Raw genomic sequence first — 26473 nt, forward strand, 5'->3', positions numbered from 1 at the left:
CTAGCGTTAATCAACTGGTGTCCACTTATTTCTGTCACTTGGGCGATTGTGTCATTCTTTCTGTGTGAGTTGAGCAGTGAGTTGTCTCTGTGAATGCAGTCTTGTCCTGATATTAAAGTAAAACTTGGGGGCGTGTTTCTCCCCAGTCTTCATCACCGGAGCGCCTCCATCCCCAGCAGCAGCGACTGACCTGGAAAGATGGCGGCCGGTTCTGGGGCTGCAAGCGGCCACGGAGCCCGCAGCTCTACCGCCGCTCTAGAAGCGTCTTTGGACCGAAGATTCCAAGGAGTATCCAACACTATGGAGTCAGTACAGGGACTTTCGACGTGGTGCATTGAAAATAAGAAGCACCACGGCCTTATCGTTCGCTACTGGATGAAGTGGCTCAAGAAATGTGAGTAGCTAGCTCTCTACTGAAGCTAACCCGTTAGCTAGCTTACTTTAGCTAACGTTAATTGAAATTCATGTGTGCCTGGAGCATCGTCGCCTTGCTAACTCCGGGTTTTGGTGAAGTGAAAGGCGATTCAGTGCATCACAAAGCAATGCTCATTTATTCATCTTTAATCTTTTGCACATGTGAAAGGTAACGCTGGCGTTGTTAAATTAACGGTAGCCGCTAATATCAGCTAAGCTAACACGTCGCTGCTAGCACTGTTTACAGTTGGGCCTCTCGGGGTTCAGGGTCTGGACTCTGACTCTGCTTTTTCTCCACGGATCGCCATGCACTTGCTTTGCCTGTCTCGTGGTTGTTGGTGGCTAGCCGTGGTTGTGGTCTGACATGCCTGGTTGACTAGGAAGCCTCTCAAATCCGCACAAGCGCCAGGTTTATGGTAAAACCCTCCATGTGGGAAAGCGCAGGATTAGCGCACATTAAGCAGGACATTAGCGGCTTTTCCCTGTTAGGACGAGATGGACCGTTAGCTGAACGTTTCAGCTCTTAAGACTATGTATAATTAAAATATATACAACATTGACTTTTATCTTTGGCATATCCAGAAATGCTGTTGGTGAAACCACAGTCATGTCCATCTGACACCTGCAGCATTTCTGTATGTACCATGACCTCCACGGACACGAAATCTGCATGTACTTTACCAGTTTCTTGACAAGTAGCTAACTAGCTAGCTACTAATAAGTACCAGATGCATAGGTAACAGTCAGTGGTGGAAAGTAACCAAGTACATATACTCAAGTACTGTACTTGACTTGAATTTGGAAGTATATTTTTGTATTTGAGTATTGCATTGACGTTTTATACTTCGGTACAGTTCTTGGGCAAATATTACTCAATGGTATTTATTTGATTAAGTATCTTGCAGATTGTGACCAATACAAAGTGCAAACTACAAATAAATTATGCATTATTCTAGAAACAGATCTATTGGCTATAAGTTTGTGCACACAAACAAGGAATGACTCCAGTTTACTAAACTCTCTCTATGTACAAAAGTTAATATGAAGATAAAAAACAACTGGGAAGCATTTTTAAAAAGAAAGCAAAATATACAATAAAAAGACACTGTCTTTACAGGTTGCAAAACTAAAGTGATACACAAATTATGCACTATTTATTATATTAATATATATTTTTTCTGAAACTATTTATTATATTAATATATATTTTTTCTGAAATGGGCTGTTCTGCATACTGAGCACTTTAACTTTTGGCATGTCAAGTATATTTCTAATGCTAAAATTTTGTACTGGGGCAAAATTTTCAGTGCTGTACTTCTGCTTGTGTATTTGTACTGTAGGGCACCATTTTTTCACAGATCTGACTAGTTCAGATGGAATTTAGTTACATTTCATAAGTGATTGTCATTTTAATTACTTAAAACTTGTTGACTTTCTGACAGTCCCAACAGAGCAGATACTTTGGATATCCATATGGTGAATCATAAGTACAGCGTGAAACTGGATAGTTCTTTAAACCTACTGTCACTTAAGTGTGACAAGTGTTTGACCTAATTTCTAAATCAGGGAGACTTCTTTATTCCCTTCCCTTCAGAGGTGCCATGTCCACTGTCAAAGTATGACATTTTTGTTAATGTTATCAGTAATTTGACAAATTTATCTTCAAACAACAAGGCATTTCACGAAAGATCCTCTGCAAGACAACCTGACAAACTAAGTTATTAAAAGTTATTTGATATTGTGTTAAAAACTTCTGACAAACTGCTATTCCAGTGTTCAAGAACTTTCATGTTTGCAGAATTCTGAAGAAACATTTGAAGAAAGTTAAACCTGAATATCAGGATTTGAATTACTGGGCTGTATGTTGTACTAATGTACGATTGTTATGCATGTCTCTAACCTAAGGTCAGTTTGTGGAAATGAAGAACATTCAGAGCAATTGCTTGTTATAAACTGATTGCTTTTTGAAGCCAATGGTGATGAATAGTTTGGCAGATTTATAGCATTCGTCAGGTTCTTAGTTAAGTCTGGGCCCACATATTTCACTTAACAGTAATTTTTGTTCTTTGGGCGCTGGATGGAACATATAGGGTGTTGATGAGAACATAATTTAAAATGTGAATTTTCATGTTGTCCATGGGTAAAGAGAGACATTGGCAGCATTCACAAACAAAGTTTTTTTTTTAATCTGCTGGTTCATTATTTTGTATGCTGGAAATTTTTCTTAGAATTCTGTAGAAAATAATGATGTATCCACAGTCAGAAAATAACAATGTCATAACAAAAATCTTTTTGTATTTTTATATCACTGTGGTGGGTGTTGGAAAAGGTCCCTGTTGGTGCAAAGTTTAATAAATGTGAAGATTAAGAGCCTATTATCATGAAATTAATATCTAGAAGCTGTTAAATAACTAATGCAATATTTGTTGTTTGTTTAAAGCAGGATTTAGCAGGTTTGTTGGTTTGCATTTTTCTTGGTAATTGGTAGATGGTGATGATAATATAATATAGTAAAGCCACAGTAATAGACTGTCATTGGAGAGAAATCTTTTGTTGCACAATCTGAGACAATGTTTTGCAGAGTGGCAGAAAGAATTCCAGGAAATACAGGTTCATTTATAGACCTAAAGTCCTAAAACTCTTTGTTAAATTATCAGTCTTATCAAATTATGTGGCCATTTTTTAATCTCGATCCTACATCATTGACAGCAGAACATGGCATGATAGAGAAAAGCTTGTGCTGACAACACATGATGAAGTGCTGAGCCTTTGTTTTCTGCTGGAGAGGGGTGTTAGCTACCAAGAGGCAATCTACTGATCATCATTTATTGCTGGCTTTAGGCAATGGCATGTTTGGTCTTGTCTCAAAAAATAGTCTATAAACATCTAAAGATGTTTGAAGTTGATGCATTTTGTCTTGGGATGGTCCATACTAACCAGCTTTCAATGCAGACTGCAGGGTTTTGCTGTGTGTTCATTTTGATTTGCCATGTCATTTTTCTGGATCTGTGTTGGGCTTTATTATTTATGAATGGTAATGTAGTTGAGAAAAGAGATTGGAAAGCTCTTCAGGTCTGTGGAGGAGTGTCAGAAATGTTCTAAATACCTACAGTATCCCTCAGCGGCAACATACCATTTCAGGGATATTTGTGGCATAAGGATGTGTCGGTGTTCACTAAACGAGCTTATTGGATGGATGCTCTAACAACGAGCTGCAGCATTTATTATATGGGATAATAAACAAGTTCCAGCTTTAGGCTACAGTAAGTGATGTTACTGGTGTGGAGGTTCTTTACTTTCAGAGAGGAAGATAAAAATGCAGGATGCATCTCCACAGGGGATAGTTTCATGTATACAGTGCATTAGAACTAGGGGTTGACCGATATGAGTTTTCTCTGGCCGATGTCGATGGCGATATTTAGAAATCAGGGCAGCCAATGGCCGATATATGATGCTGATTCTTTTGGCCGATTTTAATTTTCCCCCGTCATCAATTTCCTCTGTGTGTGGGACGCACAGACACATTTATTGAGGGAAGTTATTCTGCGTGTTTTAGCAAGAATATTGGTCTGAATTGCACGTGTTTGTACTTTCAGATTTGTTGCACACATAAGCATGGTCAGCGTCAATTCTAATACACTATAATGTAATTACACGTTCAAAACGAGCGGTTTTTCCCTGCCATCATTAGCTGAAGCCATGTGTGTGAAAGGTAAACAGGGCACGGCTACAGTGTGTGCGTTGCTCCGTCTGTCACGCAGAGGGAGAGAAACTCTCCAGTACAGAAACAGAATGAATAACATAAGAGTTTATCCATACAACGCATGCTACTGTAATAATTTAGCTGCTGGACTTGTTAGCATGTTTTGGTACCGGTGCCTACAACCTAAACTACAGCTCGCTAACAATACAGACCCAAAAAGTTACTCGCAATTGCTCTCCAAAAGTAGCTTCATATTTAATCAATGAAATGTATAAGGCTAAATTAAAAACAAAAGATAAGTACTTTCCACAAATATGTTTTAAAAAAAAAAAAAAATGGCCGATTGATCGGTCGACCTCTAATTAGAACATTATATTAGAGAGTTAGCTTTTGGGATGGATTTAGTAGAAATGGAACATACATTGAAACACATACTCACTACAGCAAAAATTATCATTAACACTCAACGTATTGCTAGCGATCTTGTTTCTTGTGAATCTTGTATCTAAGAATTTTTTTTTTTAATTTATGTTTTGCAGAAAATGTGTTTTTAGAGCAATTTCTATTCAAAACTTAACATCACTGCAGTTATTTTTTGTTCATTTTACAGTGTTCTCTGGAGAGAACACATTTTCTTTTCATATGTATTTACATTAAATAAAGCACCCTTTCTTTCCAAACATATCTTACATAGTAGACTCACCAAAACTGATTTTTAGACCTATTCCAACTTGTGTTGTGCCAGTGGGAAGATGAGCAAAAAGTAGAAATGTTTCTAAAGCTTTAAAAGCAATGGTCATAGATCTGAATACAGGACATCTGCAAATCACGTCCTATTTGCTGTCTTATTGGAAAATTTTGAAACTTTTGAGTTTGTGGATTGTGGTGTTAGAAGCTTTTTCTACTTTTAGTGTTTTCCTACCTGTTTCCAGTGAGTTTTAGACACTGTTTTGTTGTGACTCTTTGGCCTCCTGGTTTTTAAACTCTGTTTCGATTTCAGGGGCAGGGATGTTCTTTGGCTTTCAGACACATAATATTTACGGAAACTGTAATGTCATAAGTTCCAATAGGATGTTTTAGTGGTCATGGCTGTTGAAACAGTAAATGTGTGTTGCAGATACTGAAGGGCATTTATGCACAACTGCTGTTTCTCATTTCATTTAAGTTGTTATATTTAATCTGCTGTAGTTAGTTTAAAACCAGCGCTTTACTATCAAGCCAAGACTTTAGTGGACTGTACCTATTGAGGCTGTTATATGAAGTATTTATTTTAAATCTGGTTTATTTTGGAGTTAACACTAATTCATTTTTATGGGAAATCCTAAAGCATGTAACTTCTCAGTGTTTCATAAACAGGTGACTCTGCTTAACATACCATCTGATGATGAATGGATTTTCAAAGTGTTTTGCCTATGTTGTGTGGCTTTGGGTTGTAGCAACTATTGCTTAAAATCCGGTCTCAGCTGATGCTCATAGTAGCACTTTTTGTCTCTTCAGTTTTTTTTTATTTTTTATTTTTTATTTTTTTTTATTGTTAGATTTAGGGAGGATTCATAGAATTCAGTAGTCTTCTCTTTTAAACTAACTGCAATACTAACATATTCAAAAATGTGCATAGAAGAGATTTTATACCTTTGTTATGCTTTTCCCAAAAGTCTCAGAACATAAACCAGAAATTCTGCTCACTGGCTGTAATTAAATTCTGCCTGGTAAAATGAGGGCAGTGATTTATTACTATGAGCATTATTATTACTTGATTTCTGCAATTATGCTTTATTCCTGTTTATTCCTATTATAAGCCCAGCAATGCAGGATTTTCGTGACTAATATTTTTTTTTACAATAATTAATATAATATTTTCTAATTTAATTTATTTTATTTATTTTGAGATTTATTCATAAATCTTTTTGACCAGGATTCAGGTTTTAAAGAACTGTAACCAGGTATGCACCGTCTGGGACATTGTACAGCCAAAATTAAATTGTTCACTGCTCTCTGGTGGTCAGCTATGTAATATCATCACTGTTTCTTAATTGCAAAGACAAATTAAAGTTTGGTGTTTCTGTACTCCAATTTAAATCAACAAGTTAATTATTTATTAATTAGCTAGCAAATTAATTGGTCAGGCCATGTTACATGTTCCTCGAGTGTACAGAGCAGCACATCACAACTAAGCACTTTTGTCTTTTTTTTTTTTTTTTTTGAAAGCTAAACAACAATCTGTCAGATCTTGCAAGTCTTGCTAAAAATGTGTTGAAGTTGAAAGTCAGGTTTAATGTTGTCTTCCCAAACATCTGCATTAGCGTCACGAGAACAGTACAGTTTAGGCATTTTAATTCTAATTTATGGATTTTAGCAGTAGGGATTTTTCCTGGATGCCTATGTTTTCTGTATCTCAGTTAATAATTTATACTCGTGATGCTAGCTCTTTCTCCCTGTGTTTTTCAGCTGACAACAATCACCGCTTGAACCTTTTTTATCTTGCCAATGATGTGATACAAAACTGCAAAAGAAAGAACGCCATTGTCTTTCGTTCAGCCTTCGCAGAGGTTCTTCCTAATGCTGCGCAGCTCATCAAGTGAGTACTCGGTGTTACTATCTAGCTCTAGTATTGGGCCAGCATCAAACATACGTTTCTGTCTACGTGCCCATTAGTGGCTAAGAAATATCTGATGTGTGACCTCCTCTCTGCAGAGTTGACACATGCCATGTTGTGTTTTTCATTGTCAGAGATGGGAAAGTCCGAAAGTCAGTGGAGAGGATCTTTTCAATTTGGGAGGAGAGGAGTGTCTATCCTGAAGAGGTCATTGCCCAGTTCAAAGCCAGCTTGACCAAAAAGGAAAAGGAGCGAGAGAAGCAGAAGGAAAAAGAAAAGGAGAAAGAAAAGGACCCTCCACCTCCAAATGGTCAGTTTTCAGAATGAAGTAGTTCTGTCCATCAAATCTGAAAGTGCAAAAATATACTTAAGTTTCTGAAAAAAAAAAAGCAAATTATTTCCAGATGCATTGTATTAAATATTTAATTATTTTCTCCAGTTCCACCCAACAATAAAGCTGCCCTCAAATCCAAGATTGTGGCAGAGTTCACCGTAAGTCATTGTTTATTTGTAATGCGTTAGATTGCTCTGTCTTGCTTCCCTTGTAATTTAAAGATGTATCAGGACTAATAACCATCAACGAGGTAATGTCTCACCATCTTTGTTCATTTGTATGTTGTTTCTTTTGTAGCCCCAGTCTCTCATCGAACAGTTGTCGAGATATAAGCGAGCAGTTGCAGAAGAGGAGCTCAGGGAGAAGCAGCTGGCAGCTCTCAGGGTGGATGTCTGCAGCACAGAGGCCCTGAAGAGGCTTAAAGGTCAGATGTTACTGAGCTTATTTCTGCATCGTCACACACTTCATGCCATGTCAAAGTATCTATGGTTGAATTTTGAGTTTTAATTCTAGTGGCTGGGAAAAGGCTTTCTGCTACTACCTTCTTACCAGTTCTTGATTACAGTGAATACAATAACTGCACCAGCACAATATATTCATGTGATGGAGATTATGACAGGTCATGAACATTTGTTGCTGATCTAAAACCATTAACTCATCGTGTTGTGTACTGCAGAGTATCTGGCATTTCTGTGCAAGGTTTGAGTTGTTTGTATATTTTTATTTATAATCCTATTCTAGACATTCCTCATATCTTTGCAAACTTATTCCACACAGCTCATTTTCCAAACATAATGACAATGCATATATCTGCCCTCTGTATAAACAGAGAGATATGGGAAGAAATCGCTTATGTTTACTGCTCCGGCAACTTGGGACAGTTTGTAGAGAGAAGTGAAATGAATGAACTTTGTATTGCAGACTGAATTCAAACCCAATCTAAACTCCTTTTATTTTTTTTGCATTAGTTCTCTGGTGAATTCTTTAGGTGACTGACTTGATTTCAATTGTTAGTCGCTTTCAAATTTATGTGTAATGTAATGTGTATTTGTGTATACATTGACAGTGCCTTATATTTAACCACATGAAACTTTATCTTTACCCTAAACTTTATATTTAAACGTTTGCCTGTTTGTCAAATTTCCTCTTATTCCAGACAAGGCAGGAGGGAACAAGTTTGTTAAGGACTTTGAGGATGGCAGTCTCAAGCTGCAGGAGTTTGTCAGCTTCCTGGAGAAGGAGTTGAAAACAGGGCCTCCTCTGCTGGAAGCTCTGGGAAATGCAGACATTTTCTATGAGATGCAGTACAAGGAAGTTAAGATTGTGGCCAATGTGAGTGTTAGGTCAAACACTAATGCCTAGAGGGCACTATGGCAAAATCTAGTGAGAAAAAGATTAATACTTATAAATAAATATTAAATTATGTTGTTTCTTGATTTTAAAAAAAATCATTAATAAAATGATTGAGCAAACTTATACAGTAAAGATGTCATTCATGTGTAACTGTAAAAGTGACAGTTGTGGAACTGATCCTAGGACATATCTATATTACTATTTTTACCTTCATAAGTCCTATTTAATTATTTTTTCCTGACTTCCTGTCTACCAATCTGCTCAGGCATACAATGCTTTTACCAACCGTGTGGCCAGTCTTAAAAGAAAATTGGATTCCCTCAAGACAACTCTACCTGGACCTGAAGACTCTCCCATCCCATCACCTTCTGAAGACGCCCCCTCCCCCACTGGCTCTGAGTCACCCTTCCTGGAGCTGGAGCCTGGCAGAGCCCAGTTGGATCCAGAGCTGGATGGCAAGGCCATGGATGAAGGAGAAATACCAACTGACAACAGAGACACGGAGGATATGGATATGTCTGATGAAGAGACTGGCGCTGTCACAGCAGGGGGTTAGTGATTACAGAGTGTGAAAATTGTCTTCTTCATGTAAATCAGATTACGCCTGTTTGTAGTGTTGCGATTCATATTTGAAAACATATCAGCTTTTGTCATTGTTTTATTAGCAGATGACAAGAAAGACAAGGCACCCACTGCTGTTGCCAAGACTAACAAGCCAGATGCGACATCAAAGCTTCCAACCACACCTACAAAAACTTCCAAGACCAATGCTACTGCTAGTACCACAGCCACCCCAGTGACTCCCACTTCTACTGCTGCACAAAGTGCTCCATCCACCCCTCTGGGGGTCAGTCTGGCGAAGGTGGACCTGGGAAAGATCAGCTCCATTCTTAGCTCAATTACATCTGCAATGAAGACTACTGGTGTGTCTGGGGGATTGGGGAATATGTTGTAGTGATCAAAACTTATAACTAAAAGCTCCTATACAGAAATAAAATATTTTTGGGTATAGCACTTATCACTTTGTTTGACCCAAGAGGAACCACAGATGTTTTCAAAACCTGAAATCATTTTTCTCTCATTATAGCTTCAAGGGTTTTATTTTTGCTGTATTATGTGAAATTATGACTACAGGCATGACTCATCTAATGCATAGTTTTTAATTACGTGATTCCTGCAAAATGTGTAAAACACAAGGAAAGTTTAGTTTCATGTTTTAGATTCATTAAACGCATTTCAATAATTTCTAGGATTTGCATTTGGATTTTATCTTCATCTCACCATCACCTTGACTTCCTCTCAGCAGCTAGTCCGTCACCTCGGCCATCTCCTGGGACACCAACCATCCCCTCTAGCCAATCCACAGCTTCCAAAGTGACCCCTGCGAGCCCTGCCCTGGCCACCATCCTGTCACGTGTTGATATCACACCTGAAGGAATACTCAACGCTTTGACTAAAACAAACACACCAGGTAAGATACATGCACTGCTTGCAATTTAAAGGGAAATTAATTTTTTAGGAATCACTGTTTATTACTTTTGTTTTTTTTTTGGCGCAGGACTGTCCTCTCTTCTCCAAAGTGTAACAAACACCACCTCCGCTCCTCCTACCCGAACCTCCCCCGAAGCATCAGCAGTTAAAACCCCGCTTACCCCAACCACCCCCAAAACAGCCCAAAATCTGGGAAATAGCATCAAACGAGACACACCTGGAAGAACCAGAGACTGGGAAAAAGAGAGACAGCTGTCACCCCCTCCCCCACCCCCTCCTCGTCCTTCTGCTCCTTCTGTTTCTCCCCCCAGCCTAGAATCAAAAATCAACAGTTTCTTGCAGGGTAATCCAGGTTTCAGTCTTGCTTTAGGTGATGCCAGTCCTGATGGGGTGGATGGCACGCCAGTGAGAGATGAGGCTGCTGGCACCCCGACCCAGGATGAGATTATGGACACACCTGGGAGTGTGCCAGAATCTCTAGGGTCATCTGGAGGTCATAACCTCTCACCCACAGCCTACCGCAGTGAACCCTGGGATGCTGTGATCACACCATCAGGAAGTAACTCAGATGGAGACTTTCTGGGCTCCTCTTCCCGGTATGGAGCAGGGAAAAAAAGCAGTACAAAATTAAAGGACGATGAAGCAATTAATGTCAGGAAACAGGTCTCATCTTCCCCCAGTATCGACATGAAGGGTAAGAAAGATGGCCAACACAGCCAGCTAAGGATGATGGGTAACAGCAGAGCTATGGGAGAAAGGAGACTCTCTTCAGGCTCCCGTAAGGCGAGCACTGGCTCAGAGGATGGACTGAGTGTCAAAAAAGAAGACAAGGGGAAAGGTCAGGAGTCACCAGGTGGAGATGGGAAGGAGGGCCAGTACCATCGTATTGAGACCCTGGTGTCACCCTGCACTGAAGGCACTCCCATCCAAACTTTAGGCTACTCCAACCGCCCACATGCTGGAGAGCGCATCAAGACAGTAGAGAGCATCCGCGTGATTGGCCGAGGCTCTCGGCGAGGGGGAGGGTCTGCAAGGCCAGGGGCAGCAATGTGGTATGAAGAGGAAGAATACATGGAAACTCAGCCTCCCTCACCCCATGCTGTCCCCCCTCCTCTTAACATTGGCCAGGGAGGCACAGAGGACATGACCACCTCCATGCCTCCTCCTCATCCACATCATCTTCTTCCACATCTTCACCCTCCTCCATCTATTCCTCACCCACCTCCTCCTCCCCAAGCTCAATTCCAAATGCCCTACCATACAGAGAACATTCAGACCCCCCCTCCATCACACCTCCACCAGCATCCTCCTCCTCCATCCCCTTTCTTCAGCGGCCCCCCACCGATTCCCCGACCCCCTCCGCCTCCTGTACCCCAGCGCCCTTCCCCTCCACCTGTCCATTCTGCTGTTCCCTCTGCAGTCCTGGTGGGGGGAGTGTTGGTCCCTATTGACCGTCCCCTATCTGTTCCTCCTCCAATCAGACCTGAAGGTGCAGAGCGAGGTGGACTGGGGCCCAGAGGAAATAAATTGGCCCCTCTACCCCTAATGACATCGCTGCTAGGCGAGCCTCCTAAGCTACACCGTCCCGGCACAATTAAAGAGTCTTTTGCCCCCCGCCACGCACTCCCAATCCACCGCCCAGGTACCCCTGGTGTTCCTCCTCCTTTATTGGGTAGAGTGAAGGAGCCTCTGAATCTACCTCTTCCATCTCCCTCGTCCACATCTTCTATAACCTCTCCATCAACACCTAATTCCCCTGCAGTTGACGCTGTCCCCACTCACCATCCTGCTCAGTCTGCTGCCCCTCCTATCCAGAAACCCCCCAATAGCCCTCCAGCACAGCCCCGTAACCAAACCCCTAATAACCCTGTTCCCCTCCTCAACTTGCCCAGTCCTCGGCCACCAATACTCTCGGCCCCTGTTCCACAGAGACCTCTGCTGCGAGGCCGAAATCCTTCTCAGCTTAACCAAGATCTCCACATAGGAGGGTTCCGTGGGGGCAAGCGGCCCGGTCCTCCGTTCACAGGTGGTCCCTTCCATCATTCGCAGAAGAGACCCTTTCTACCCCCACGCTACTGAAGTGGTCATCTCTGATAAGCTGAATGAGAAGTGCAAGCCACACATCTAGCAGCGCAGTGTGTGTGTTAGCCCTGCTGGTATGAGCCCAGATATCTTTACTCTGTTAATTAGCTTGAATTAAAACTACCTTGAGTCGTATGTAAATAGCTGATTAAATCTTCATACTCCTGCTAGGTAGCTAGTCAGTTATCTAACACCGTACAGTACAGCTAAGAGGTTATCAGTTACATAGTGCAGAGTGTTGTGTAACAACCTTCAACCTATCCCTTTTTTCCATCTCTCCACACACAGTAAATAGAAGTTTCCTTACATCTAGTGCAGGAGTGGCATAAACGTAGGAAGAAAATAAATAGTTCAAGTTATTTACAGTTTGCGTATTGTTGGGTTAGTTTACTGAGAGACAGCAAAACAGAAGGATATGGTTAACCTGGAAGACAGAAAAACCAAACGCAAAGGGTAAACATTTTGGGAAATAAGCTTATTTCCTTTCTTGCTGAGATTCAGATGATCGATACCTCTCTCAAAGAGAGAGCATAAACTGGAAATGGTTTAATGGGTAGCCTGACTCTGTCCAAACAATAACATAACATCTCCTAGAACCAATGAAGCTCTGTAATGACCATATGGTCTGATTTCCCTTAACCCATAGTGTAAAAATGTTAAAATCACAAGTTGTGGTTTCATGAGGTATTGGTAGTGCAAGACACTTTCATGGCTGATTTCTTTGTCTGTGCTCTTTGCCTTAGAAACCTCACAACAAAAAACAGGGCTTCCAGGATCTGATTCATAAAAGCAAGTTGGATCTGTTGGTTCTGTTGTGTTTACACAGAGCCAGGCTAGCTGTATGACTGTTTCGAGTCTTTGATAAGCTAAGCCTAATGTCTCTTGCCCCCCTAAATAGCCTGATTTCCCAAAATGTCAAACTTTTCTTTTAAACAATGTCTGAAGTGTTATAAAGTAGGTTATAAAATAATCTTTTCTTCCATTCGGGTATGAGTGTGTGTGCTGAGTGCCCTAAAATGGTATTTCTCATTTTGAAGTGATGAGATTTGTGTTGCAGCTGGGGGTTTACCTTGTTCATATTTCCAGAGTACCTGCTGTAAATAATATTCTTCTTTGGCTCAGCCTTTTTCACTCTATTTCTCTTACTGTATATTTCTAAGCCTGTGAATATAAAAACTGAGATGATACAGCTTTTTCTCTTCAAGTTCTTCTTTCTGTCAACGAGGACATTGATCGTCACTCGCACACTTCGTCTTTACTGTGATTGAGGCCTTGGATAAGCTTTAGCGCCAGAAGAATTTTTCTGCAGTATCTGTTGCACCTTTCTGTCCTTTTTTGTTTTAAAACCACAGAAGAGAAGGGTTGTCTATGGATTATGTTTTTTTTTTTTTTTTAATTTTTTTTTTTTTTTTTTTATTAATTTCCAACATAAATTCAAGTTAGACTGAGTCATGAAGATACTCAGTGGGTGGAGGCGTTTCAGTTTGAACCACACTGGCTAGGCCTCTACATGTACTGACTTTAATAAAATCCAGTTTCAAGTCAACTGGGCGGGGAGGTATTTTATTTGGTCACTATTAATCACTATTTTATTTGCGCTGTTCAGCTGTATTTTCTGCGTGTTTTCAGAAAGATTGTTTTCATTTCCTTACACAGCTACAGCCATTTTCATATTTCAATAACATTTAACACATTTATATTTTGCGCCACTTTTTTTTTGGTTTTGTTTTGTTTTGTTTTTTTTGCTAAAGTGAATTTGAATAGCATTTGCAGCACCACCCACAGATGTTATCAGGGAGCAGAAAGATTTAAGATATTGGGGATTATTTTGAAAAGTCTTTTATTGTCCCTTCCCTATGTTTTATTTCTTTGCTAAATTTATGCTTTCACCCTTGAGCCCCCTTCTCTCACTTGGCTTTCTCCAGAAACACTTCTGCACCTCCATGTTTGGAAGAACAAAAACAGTCTGCACAATGGCATTAATCCTCCCTCTTCTGCAGGAATTATTGCCATAATGCTGTCCTCTGTTGTACACAGATGTAGTGTATCCACGCAGTGAGAGGAGCAGGCTGAGTCAAAGCCTCATGTCTCCTGTGTTTGTGTGATCATGGAGTGTGTGTTGTCTCCTGTGTGAAAGTATTGTTCATCAAGACACACTGAGCACTTGCAAATAGTACTGCATAAAGTTGATGAATAGATGAAGTACACTGTAATAATGTAACTAGAGAAAGCACATGTGTCACTACAGTGTCAGCACATCATCAGTTCTGGTGTCTTAATGAATGTTTTACTAGTCTGTTACTACTCTGTAAACTCTGTCATCTCTGCAAAAGTCACACTAAAGAAGCTAATTATCTACCCACAGCAGTTTAGCATGTTCACAGGAAGCTAGAATTGTTTGAAACATTTACTCTTAAGTAAGCACCTGCCAAGTGGAACATTTTAATTGTCCCTGTAAATAACCTCTCTTCATTTTATCTTGACCTCAAGACAACTTTGTTTGACAAATTGAGTTGGAAAAGACTGAAGATCTGACAAAGCTGATGGTTTGTGTATATTTGACAAGTTTAACTGCTCTTACTGCTGTTCTCATCAATGACGATATATCACTGGTCTGTGAGTGTCCAATCCTTTCTGGTGTGATGACCATGCACACATTCTGCAGCAGTTATTTGTCACAGTGAATATATTCATACATCCTTATATTTTTTTCTTAACAGAGCATAACACAGATTTCTAAGACTATGTTTTTGTTGGTGGTTTCTTGGAGTGACTTGCCTCCATTTTACTCACATAATTAATATATCTTATCATTTTGTTTGTGCTTGCACCACTGTAAGTAGTTGGTGCTCTGTCTTAATTTAACAAGGCAGGTGATTGCTGTTTTCAATGTTGAACCCACTGGAGCACCCATAACTTAGAAACTATTACAGAATAAGACCATATGAAATGTTTGGTTTTTAGTGCATAAACCACACTTTCACAAACCTCTGTTAATGACTTAATGTCACATAAGGGTAAAATAACTTTATGTGGCACCAGTATCTTATTATGGCTTATACAGTATTTTCCAGTATTCTGCAGGTGGCCTTGAAAATGTTAGCATGCAGTTATTTGTAGTTAATCAATGATCATTGAGCATCACCACCAGCTCTCCTTCTTAGTCATGCTGAAGGCGAATGTTTTGAATACCATAGGGTTTGAATTAAATCGTCCAGCAACAGTGAAATGGTCTAAATGTTAACAGTTTGTCACTTTTAATTTTTTTTTTTTTTTTTTTTTGAATTTTTTTTTTTTTTTAGCTTTTTCAATGCAAATGTTGATCTGGTATTTTTGTAATGAGATATTTAAATGTATTTAATTTTGACAACAGTAATTGTGCAACTTGTGCGTAGCCCATACTCTTAAACAAAAGTACTGTAGCTCCCTCCAGTGACAGGTCAGAGGTACTGTAACATGATTTTAGTGGCAATCACACTGTAAGTAGTCTCCATTATGAACTACTGTTCAGACCAATTTTACAGTGTGAAAGCAAAAACACTTGGAAGTGAATTTTGCATTGAGACCGGAACATAGGTTGTAGCACGTGTATCTCCAAGTTAATATTTGTTAGAAATAGTATTCCGTGGTCACTGTACTCAGATCTTATGTAAAAGCTTTACAACCTGCGTACACGTTGCCTTTATCATGATACTTTCGGTGGAATTGGCTCTTGGTAGTAGTTAGTTTTGAACGGTGGCTAAGGGTGGTTTTCCTAGAGGGTAAAAGAGCCTCTTTTATTTGCACTCACTTGTTTTCTTCATTTACTTATTGATCTGAAAGACATTTGATCAGTAACACCTATAAGCTGTTAAAACTGAGTGTACAGCTCTGTAAACGAGCTCACCGAGAATGCTCTTCAGCCTTGTTGCCTTTCGTTATGCAGCACGTCGGTGTGTCTGTGAAATATGAAATGAACGGGTTGCCCATAGAGGAACAGTTAGATATATTGGACGGTTTTGAGTTTTGCCTTACCTTTTGCCTTTAACCTTTTAAAAGTTTCCGCATATTTCAGTTTACCCTGAAATGCCTGACGTGACTGTAAGCGTTAATATCAGATTATGACCTGCTAGCATTTGTACTACATGTCCCACTCTATCCATTCTCACTGTTCCTATCAAAGCGCTCTCTGGCGTAGTCGCTCGGGGACGCGCACGCTGCTACACTGCAGCGTCACGTGTTTCCACCTTGGACGTCACCGCCGCCGTCCTACTCTGTACTTCCGGAGTTATGGCCTGTGACAAAGAAAGGGGACAGTGATGTGGGGGATTTGGTAGAGTCTGTGTTTAGGCAGGTGTGTTGAGGATGGCGGTGTCCCAGCTGTTGCGGTTGCTTTTCTGTCCGGCGGCAGCACGTGCGACGCTTCGCGCGCACAGGAGGTACAGCAAGGTGCGCGAGTGTGTTATTACAGCAGCGCGTGCTAACGTGAAGCTAGCTAGCATTAGCCTCCAGTACGGGAGCCTGTGTGTCCTTTGCAGCTGTTTTGTGTTGTCATAACCAAACTACCTGTGGACACAAATCTTCTCTTTAGCTTTGATGTCATGTCATTTTGATAGACAGTAATGCACACAGGATGAAGTGTATTTTCGCTGTAGGTGAAATTGATTTATGGACCAAATTATTTAGATTAGAAAATGGTTCTGCAGCCATTTTTAGATAGAAATATGTGTAATTTTCATGCAAAAGTGCCAAGAACGCGCCAGATCCAGCTCATTAAATCAAAGAATGTCCTTGTTTTCTCTTATATATTTTTTGGCACTGTTGATAGCAGAAAGTAATATTTGAATATTTCAGTTTGAGGTGTAGGAAACAGCCTTTTTTCAGCTCAAATAACTATTGAATCAAGAAAATGATTGATAGTTTAATCAATAATGAAAATAAAATTAGAACTATATTTCTGAGTACTCCCTAAGTTGATAATATGCGGTATGATTGTTAGTCTTGCATATATTAATTCATGTAGGGGATAAAGTTAATGAGAAGTAAATCAGGCTAATGTGGAGGCATTTCATTTACACGTGTTTTTTCCATTCATTTACATATAACAGAAATTTGTCTTAAGAATAAAGTTTCATTTGCTTAAATGCAGCCATTAAGCAGAAGAGAAGAAAATTCAAAATCTTTGTTTTATTACGATTATGATATTGGTGTATCAGTATATACTCCAGTTGTCAATTTATTAAATACATCCAGTTAGAACTAATGCAGTCTAATACAACAGCTTTGCAACTAATACTGCCTTCACAAGATACGTTTCCAGAGATGTTCATTCACGTTTTGGGGGGGCGTTTTTGAATTATATTGCATTAAACTGACATTTTTCTGTTATTTAGTCCATTTCACATCAGTGAGACCAGTATGTAATTTATACAGGTGGTAGGAAAATTCTAAGGGAGAGCAAGGCTAATGTGTGTATTTGGTACAGTTTATATTCTGTTATCCACTCAGCACTCTAACATTAAAATAAGTTCTAAATAAAACCATGTTACAATATAAAGCCCATAAACTGAGGGAGAAATAACATTTACACAGTTAAAATCATTCACAGTCAAAATCCTAAATTATATTTTGATAGTCACAAAATTATTTGTACCTAAGATGCATATGTGCACTCTTTTTCTTTCCACCAGTTTTGACCCTTTCCTATACTTTTTCTGCAGCTGCAGGTGTCCCCAGCTCTATCTGAGCGACTGCAAGTCTTTGAGACCCTAAGAGAAAAACAAGCCAGTAAGAAAAGAGTTGAAGTTTCAGAAACGCCCCTCAGCATTCAGCTCTCTGATGGGCGGACAGTAAAGGGAACAGCAGGTGTGACCACACCTCACTTTATTGCTCAAAGTGTCCGGTAAACACATAAGCACACCTCAATGATATGTTTAACTGTGTTTGTTTTAACTGTAGTGAAATAGCAGTGTTGTTGCATGTGTTTTTGCAGGGTGAAGGGTGCTTTGTTGAGTAAGGTGAATGGAGAACTTTGGGAGCTTGGACGACCCCTAGAGGCAGACTGTGAATTACAACTACTGGGGTTTGATACTCCTGAGGGAAAACAGGTAAATAGACCTTTATCTTTTGTGAAATGTTACACTTTTAAGGCAAATCTTAATTATCTGAAATTTTATGTATTATTTACTTTAAATAAATTTTTTGACCTCATTGAAAAACTTCCTGTGTCCAATCAAACATAAAACATCAGTAAAAATACATGCTGCTAATTGATTTGAATTTTGATTTTGATTTGATTTTTAGTTGTACTTGGACAGCTAAACATGGGATGAGAATATCTTCAAATCTCTTAGCCTGAGGAGGTTCAAAAAGAATCACGAATCCTTATCACATATTTCTAGGTCACTCAGCTCAGTAAGGGACCTTTATACGTAAAAGACATTTTAAAAGTTGCTCCTGAGTTTTCCACACCTCATCTACCATCCTCTCTTTCACAGGCAGCATGGAGGACAGGAGCATATGTCCTTGGTGGGGTGTTGGAGGGGGTCTTTGGTGCTGAGGTGTGCAGAGAAGGATCGTCGGAACTTGGGCTTTACTGTGACCATCTACTGGTTAACAGGTAAGACATTCATGTGACTATTTATGATACAGTTCATTACATTATCACAGGATGTAGTGTCAGCTGTTATATTGTGTCCAAGATGATCAGTGACTTTAGGATCCTTCAGTGCATGAGAAATACCAGAGAATGCACTTCGGAAATTTGAGAAAAGTCAAGCACCTTAAATATTAAGACATTTTACTACAACATAATTTTAACAAGAGTTGAAGCACCTATTAAAGCTTTTCCAAATTGCTTTAAATTACTAAATAGAAAATTATGTAAATATTTGTATTGTTGTTGTGAATTTTCATTAATGTGAACAATGACACATCTTTAATTTATTTTTATTTTAGACAGTGTTAACAACAGTGATTGTCACTTCAGGCAAGAAGGCTTATTGTGGCCACTTAAAAATAACCGTACTCATACTTCAACTGCAGCATAAAATTTAAAATCTGTATTTGTAAATTGGTACTAATTCCTAATCTTCATGTCTTTGAAGAGGTTAATGCTTCATCGCTGTGACTCTCTTTATTACCACTAATTTTTCTGCTCTTTTTTTTTTTTACCTGGATTTGTCTTTACCCACAGTGCCTTGTCACTGAGTGATGTAGAAGACAGATGTAAGGAGGTGGCAGCCCTGGGACTTCCTCTGTTCCGACTGGAGCTGAATACAGAAGAGGTCCGAGAGCTCTTCCAGGTCAGCAGCACACACTTTGTCCAAAGATAGCAATAGGTGTTTTTACAGCAGATGTTTGTAGATGTTGTGTAAGTCATATAAATGCTAATGAATGCTCAGTTCCATTTAGTGTGTACTAACTAAGTTCAGGGCCCTTTTCATTATCGTGCTGTCTATGCTGACATGTGATGTATATAAATTGTCTTATAGAACAGCAAGCTGAGATTGCAACTTGTTGAGGAGCAGATGAATGGCCCTTTTGTCACCGTATACAGGCATGTAGAAATTTACTCATACAGTAGTGTGGATGTTGATTTACCTGCCGGTGTCTGCCAAACTGACCCTGAGAATGAAATGTTTCACCCTTTCTGTTTGACTCAGATATGGAGACAGCATAGGCGTCTGTAACGGCCCCCTCCTCCCTCACACTGGTCTCCTTAAGGTCTTCAAGATGCTTCAGGTGTGTTTTTGTCCTGTCCTCTGTTTGTCTCTTGTGATTTTATGTACTGTTGCCATTCTCCTGTTGTCCTTGAACTTTTCCCCAGTTTGAATTGTGCTTTAGCTGTTTTATCGTAGCTGAAGGATAGTTTTCAAAACCATGCACAGCTTCATTTATTTTACAGTAACTCTGTTTTCTTCATCCTTGCTTTGATTATACCCTAAGGATTTTTCATTTCACACAAGGTAACCATGGATGCTGGGCTAATCTTGTCTGAATGGTAAAATCATGTTTTATTTGGATCCATTTGGCACTGTTGGTCCTGTGGGACACATGCTGGGTAAATGGAATTTTCCTCCTCTTTACTGATCCAGGGAGGGGAGGAGTTTCCATAATGGGCTTTTACTGGGAACACTGGGATTTCACAGCAGGCTGGTTGGAAATATCAGCAGCAGGATGTTGTGTTTGTCAGAGGCCAGTTTCCTGTTCACGGCTATTACAGTCCATCAGTCATGCTGACGCTCTCATTGGTTCACTTCCTCTTTTGACAGACACTAACCCCCTTCTTTGCCAGCACTTTGTTCTCTCATTATGTTCCCTACTTTTCTCTAACATCTCAGTTGTCGCCTGTGACCTTGGCAAATCAGACGGAGTCGTCAGGTTTGATGCGTCTGTTAGGTGTTGCCTTTCCAGGACAGAAGGACAAGGATGAGTGGGAAAGGCAGCAGGAGGAGGCGAGACGGAGAGACCACAGACGCATTGGAACAGTAAGACAAAATCTAAGCTAGGATTGGTGCATAAATCAATGTAAGATATCAAGGAAGAAGGGAAAATTAAATGTTGCAAGAAGTGTTTTGTGATCTTCAGTGCTCATGTACATGTTTTTGCACAGGACCAGGAACTGTACTTCTTCAACGACATCAGTCCAGGCAGTTGCTTTTTTCTACCTAAAGGAGCCCATATTTACAACACGCTCACTGACTTCATTAAGGTGAACATAGACTCTGTGTTCTTGTCACTGACTATGTGCAAATAGCCAACATCACATATTTCTGTGCTTATAGAAGTAATCCATTCATATCCCCATTTACATGCTACAGTTTATTGCCTGATTAATGACTGGAGACACACGCCCCACAGTTTCCCTCCAGTAACCCACACCATTCTAAGAGTCACACAGGCACAAATTAGTTTATTTAAGCTTTTAGAGATGGTTGATGATGAGTTTTGGTATAAAAGAAGCACAGATTTTAGTAATTAAAATGTTTGATTGGCCATCTCACACACTCAAATTCCATCTTTTGTTGCCTTAATCTTTCATAAAACCACAAAAAAAGGAAACAGCAGTTATATTTCTCCTGCATCCTGTCACTTTCAATTGGTCATAGGTTAAACACTACCAACCATGTTTAGGAAACTAAACCTTGATAATCCTGTTCAGCACTGCTTATGTAACTAAAGCTGAAATACCCCACACGTCTTAATTTGATTATGCAAACTCCATCTCTTTAGTCCTGCCTGTTTAATGAAAAATATTTTTTATTCAGTGTTTTCCTCGTTTGGTTTCTAAGGCAATAATGTCCAAGTAAACATTACAAGTCTGTCATACACACAAACAGGTACATACACAAATGTGTGTGGCGTTAATTGTAACCCGAGGATGTGCATTTTCATATCAGTCGGCAGGATATTGCTTTTGTTAGCCTTGAACTACAACAGCATTGTGACAGCCTGACCCTGTCCTTCACTCATTGTCACACACATCCTTCCTTTGTCACGTCTCACAGAGTGAATACCGAAGGCGAGGCTTTACTGAGGTCGTGACCCCAACTCTGTACAGCACTGCGCTGTGGGAGCGTTCAGGCCACTGGGAGCACTACAGCGAGAACATGTTCACTGTGACGTCAGAAGGCTCTCAGATCTACGCTCTCAAACCCATGAACTGTCCTGCACACTGGTGATGACACGCACACTTGTACATGCCTAATTTATGTCCATGTTTCAGTGTTCTAGTCCCTGACTTTGTTTTCTTGCGTTTAGTCTTATGTTTGAGCAGCGTGTGCGCTCGTGGCGGGAACTTCCTCTGCGATGGGCTGACTTTGGGGCACTTCATCGCAATGAACTCTCTGGAGCGCTTGGAGGTCTCACTCGGGTTCGCAGGTTCTGCCAGGACGATGCTCATATCTTCTGCACACCTGAACAGGTACACTTAAAACATACTATACTGTTTGTTAATGTACAGTCATCATAACCTGCACTATGTTAACCTCTAAAATTCTGTGCAGCACTCAGCCCTGTACAGTAAAGACACTAGTGGATTTTTTTTTTTCCCCTTTTGCTTTTTTACCACATTGGTGTCTCAACCCTGTGTTCATTCCATTACTTACATTGTTAAATCATCATTTTGACTGTTTTCATTCTTTCATCCCAGCTGGAAGAAGAGATTGTGGCATGTTTGGACTTTGTGAGGGGCGTGTATCGAGTGTTTGGATTTTCCTTCCACTGTCTCCTGTCCACACGTCCCACATCGTGTCTGGGGGAACCTGAACAGTGGGATCATGCGGAACAGGTGAAAACACATATATTTTATCTTGTTGTGTACCATTAGACATGGTATCAGACTGAACTAGCTGTTCAAACCCAGAAAGAAAGAAAAAAATCATTCATTAAACTGTGAGTGGTACTTTTCAGTCCAATTGAGAGCTGCTTGATATCCATCTTAAAATTCCTATGGAGGCTTTTGAAGTAGACCAAATTAATTTAAATGGATTCAACTGAGTATAATTGAATGGTCTGGTTCCAAGCTCCCACACCTCTTTCACACACACAGATTCTATATGATGATCATAATGTACCTTAATGGGCCTATATTCTCTATTACGCCTTCTTACTTACTGTGGTGTGTGTGTGTGTGTGTGTGTGTGTGTGTGTGTGTGTGTGTGTGTGTGCGCGCACGCGTGTGTGTGTGTGCGCGCGCGCGTGTGTGTGTGTGTGCGTGTGTGTGTGCGTGTGTGTGTGTGTGTGTGTGAGCGAGCAGCAGCTGGAAAGGAGTCTGCAGCAATTTGGTGAACAGTGGGAGTTGAACCCTGGAGACGGTGCTTTCTATGGGCCGAAGGTCAGTGGGAAAGGCAACATGCAAGAAAGAAAACAGATTTTCAGTGATGTCATTGGACAGTGCCAGGCCGACTGTTTCCCCTGGTGTCCAATATTTATTTATTTATTTATTTAAACAAACTATCTCCTAGCTGTAACATTATATTTACTATACTGACACGAGAGTGGTGTCTATATTCTCACTCAACTACTACCAATAAACCAAATAGTCATGTACAATCAAACTACTACTGCTTTAAAATACTGCGTGGATACCTTTGTGGTCTCATTTTCCCCCCTTTTCCTATGTAATTCATTGTTAAAGGGTCACTTTATTGGTGTTGCATTACAGACTAGAGTTTGACAAAAGCATTTTTGTTTTGCTACTGATTCCCCAGAATCTCAGAAACACATATGCATTTACCTTTAACATTTTTTTTACTTACTACATAATTCATTATGTGTTATTTTATAGTTTTGACATCTTCAGTATTAATCTACAGTGTAGAAAATAATACAGTCGAAGAAAAAACAGTATATGAAGATGCCTCCAAACGTTTGGCTAATACTGTGGGTCCTCATATATTTGTATAATACTGGAATACCTGGAAAGTGACCTTGTTTTTCCATATTTACATTTGCAAGAAGTCAGTAAGCAGCAAGAAGTCAGCTTCAGGCAGACATTACATGATCGAGGTAGGTCAAGTCAGGGTGGTGTTATACACACAAACATGCTCCATGAAGCAAACATTCCTCAAAGCCATCTAGCAGGGGTGTGTTAGCCACAATTAGCTAGATCAGCTTCTCTCGGAAAGCCATTTGTAACCATTTCCACCACAGAAATGCAGTTTGTCCCTCGCAGCATCTCTGAGCTCAGAATTGTAGGTTTGAGTTGCAAAAGAAAGTTGAGCTTTATTGCACCTCACTCCTGCATGTTTCATCGCAGATTGACATCCAGATCAAAGATGCGATTGGCAGACAACACCAGTGTGCCACAATCCAGTTGGATTTCCAGCTGCCAATAAGATTTGACCTTCAGTATGTTGGGTGAGTATGGTTTTTTTTTTTTTTTTTTTTTTTTTTTTTGGCATTTGGCTTCTGGTCCTTTCAAACATTCCTACATCTGCACTAATTTAATCCCACGCTTCAGTCACATGTGCTCGCCTGTTTGATAAACCTCATGAAGTCCTGTAATTGCTCAGGGAATTACTGAAGTTAAAAAGCCACAAGATTAACTTAATGGGGACCTAATTTGATCATATAAGATTTGGCCTTTCATGAATTTATTGGGCCAGGCGAGCTCTCCCTGTTTGCACACTAAAAGTCTCTTTGCCTCTTATTAGGCTGCTCTTCTTCCCTCATAATCTCCCTAATCAATGTATTTTTGAGTAGCTGGTTCAGGAAAGAGCAGTGTTAATCAACTCCTATATCACCATATGTCATTTAATGTTGAAATATTGATGAACTGTAGTGCATTCTTTGGGAATGCTATTGAGAAACCATTTATGTATAAAATAATCTGAAGAAGGTCTTTTGTTTAATACTTTATCATCAAGGTTGTTTAGCACATTAAAAAATATGAAAAATATTGCCATAAAACAGTCCTGCTCATTCATTCACAACATTGCACCATGGCCAAATGTGTGTTTTTTTTTTTGTAAACCTTTGTGTCAGGCGTGACGGACAGTTGCACAGACCAGTGATGATCCATAGAGCAGTGCTGGGATCACTGGAGAGAATGATTGCTATACTGGCTGAACACTTTGGAGGCAAATGGTGAGAAGATGATAAAGTCAGAAGTATTTTATAAAGCTGTTATCATACTTTTCTTTAATTTGCATTGTAACCTGTCACCTCTCTGTACCTCATCCAGGCCACTATGGTTGTCCCCAGCACAGGTTATGGTAATTCCTGTAGGGGGCAGTAGTGAGTCATATGCCAAACAGGTCAGTATATGAGGTTATTTCAGAAGATTTTTTTTTTTTTTTTTTTGTTACTTTTTCTTTCTGTCATTGATTTGCTTGTTAAAGTGAAATACACATTACAGTTACAGTTAAAGGCCTTCTCTCTTAAGGTGGTCCAGCAGTTCCGTGAAGCTGGCTTCATGGTTGATTTGAGTGATGATCAAGGAGCGACCTTAAATAAGAAGATTCGCTCTGCTCAGCTGGCCCAGTACAACTACATATTTGGTAAAGACGAATAACTAATTATGGAAACTGGGATACCTTTATTCAGTGCACCAACTCAAGCTTTATTGCAACTGATGCTACACACTTGACGTATTTTTTTTGTTGTGGTTTTGCATGCAGTGGTGGGGGACAAGGAGAGCGAAAGCAGGACAGTAAATGTGAGGAGCAGAGGCGGTAAACAGCTGGGGAGGAGGCTGACAGAGGAGGTGCTGACATCCCTCACACAACTACGAGACAGGAGGAGCAACCTAGATGAGTTCTGATGGAAAAAAATCCAGGAAATAATGAGTCACTGATGTAATTAATAATTTGTTTTACACATTCAAGCTGTTATACTTTAGCTTTGTCGCTGCTGGGATTTTTAATAAAAGCATATACCTAATTTATGTCCATGTTCTATGGCATTTACTGATAAGTCTGTGACAGTGCTAAGAGATTTAAGGCTAGAAACTCAGGCATACCTTTAAAAGACTGGAAGAACGGGAGGATACTGAGGGAGATTTGACTAAAATAGGAGAAGGTGCAGCAAGTGTCATGGCTGTGTGTTTTCATGTGTGTTTAGTGGAAACAGCCAAGCCAAGGCAGAGGTCAAAAGGGTTGGAAGTTTTTCCTTTTTTAATTGAGAGAGGGCAGCAGGATGGAAAAGACGTGTAACAACAGTGACAAAGAGGGCGAGAGAGGTGTGGGCTCCGACAGAATCAACTCTGCTGGACAAAAGCAACCGCTTCAACAAAGCTGATTGTGTAACAGGTGGAGTGGATTGTGTGTTTAGTTCAGTGGGGCAGAGAGGGACCTGGTCACCTCAGATTTGGCTGAAACCAAATCAGTTTCTATTGTATTGGAAAGTACTACTCACATAAGTGATTAAATGCTAAAATTCAGTTTGGGCTGGAAAAAAAAAAAGAAACCCTACCATTCATATGTCATTTTTCTCTGCTGGGAAGGAGAATCCAGCTCTCACCAGTAGTCTTGACAGATAGCCAAATAAAACTACAACAATCTTTGTGGCTGTAGACCACAAGGGCTAAGAAAGAAAATGTTTTTTGTAACTTGGGAAATTGCATTTAAAAATACTCTCTTGAGAATGAGTTATTTCTCACTTGGTATCATTATTGCTAAAGTGTGTGCTAGTCTTTGTCTTTGTATCTGCAAATCGAATATCTTTGGATTTTGGACTATTGCTTAGCGATTTGAAGACAACACACCTTGGACTCGGAAACTGGGATGGACATTTCTCACATTTTTATAGACGGATGCTCTCACTCGCCTGAAGGCTTTAGAACAAAATACACCTCAGCCACCAGCCGACATTGCACAGGTCTTGCATAGTGATGACATGGACCAGTAAACACTCCTGAAGTCTTTACTTCACAGATAACAATATCATGCTCTTTCACTTCCCCGCTGCGTTTCCACTCTCTTCTTCCCCCCCGCTATCCTTCTCTGTGTACATACACATACAAAGCAATCCATCTAACTGCTTGAGTCACACAGAGTTGTTAAGAAATTATTTTTAG

General features: G+C 40.0%; 1 protein-coding gene across 5 annotated transcripts; it reads left to right on the top strand.

Annotated features, from left to right (window-relative positions):
- Positions 1-189: 189 nt before the first annotated feature.
- On the top strand, positions 190-25847 carry LOC113136196 (threonine--tRNA ligase 1, cytoplasmic-like). Of its 5 annotated transcripts, XM_026316777.1 has the most exons (18): positions 16220-16401; positions 17673-17854; positions 17945-18059; positions 18450-18571; positions 19148-19256; positions 19446-19510; positions 19617-19695; positions 20295-20441; positions 20567-20665; positions 21462-21631; positions 21715-21877; positions 22106-22243; positions 22712-22789; positions 23714-23814; positions 24442-24543; positions 24641-24713; positions 24842-24956; positions 25077-25847. In XM_026316777.1, the coding sequence occupies exons 1-18, from the start codon at positions 16318-16320 to the stop codon at positions 25217-25219; spliced, it is 2085 nt and encodes a 694-aa protein (XP_026172562.1). In that variant the 5' UTR covers positions 16220-16317; the 3' UTR covers positions 25220-25847. The 5 variants fall into 5 exon arrangements, with proteins under 5 accessions (XP_026172558.1, XP_026172559.1, XP_026172560.1 ...); XM_026316773.1 differs by lacking the exons at positions 16220-16401; positions 18450-18571; positions 19148-19256; ... (11 more) ...; positions 24842-24956; positions 25077-25847 and adding exons at positions 190-394; positions 6566-6695; positions 6848-7023; ... (5 more) ...; positions 9704-9871; positions 9959-12047 and having other exon boundaries at positions 17673-17817; positions 17945-18060; XM_026316774.1 differs by lacking the exons at positions 16220-16401; positions 18450-18571; positions 19148-19256; ... (11 more) ...; positions 24842-24956; positions 25077-25847 and adding exons at positions 190-394; positions 6566-6695; positions 6848-7023; ... (5 more) ...; positions 9707-9871; positions 9959-12047 and having other exon boundaries at positions 17673-17817; positions 17945-18060.
- The last annotated feature ends 626 nt before the right edge of the window (positions 25848-26473 follow it).

This window comes from Mastacembelus armatus, chromosome 16, assembly GCF_900324485.2.
Source record: "Mastacembelus armatus chromosome 16, fMasArm1.2, whole genome shotgun sequence".
Lineage (NCBI taxonomy): Eukaryota > Metazoa > Chordata > Actinopteri > Synbranchiformes > Mastacembelidae > Mastacembelus > Mastacembelus armatus.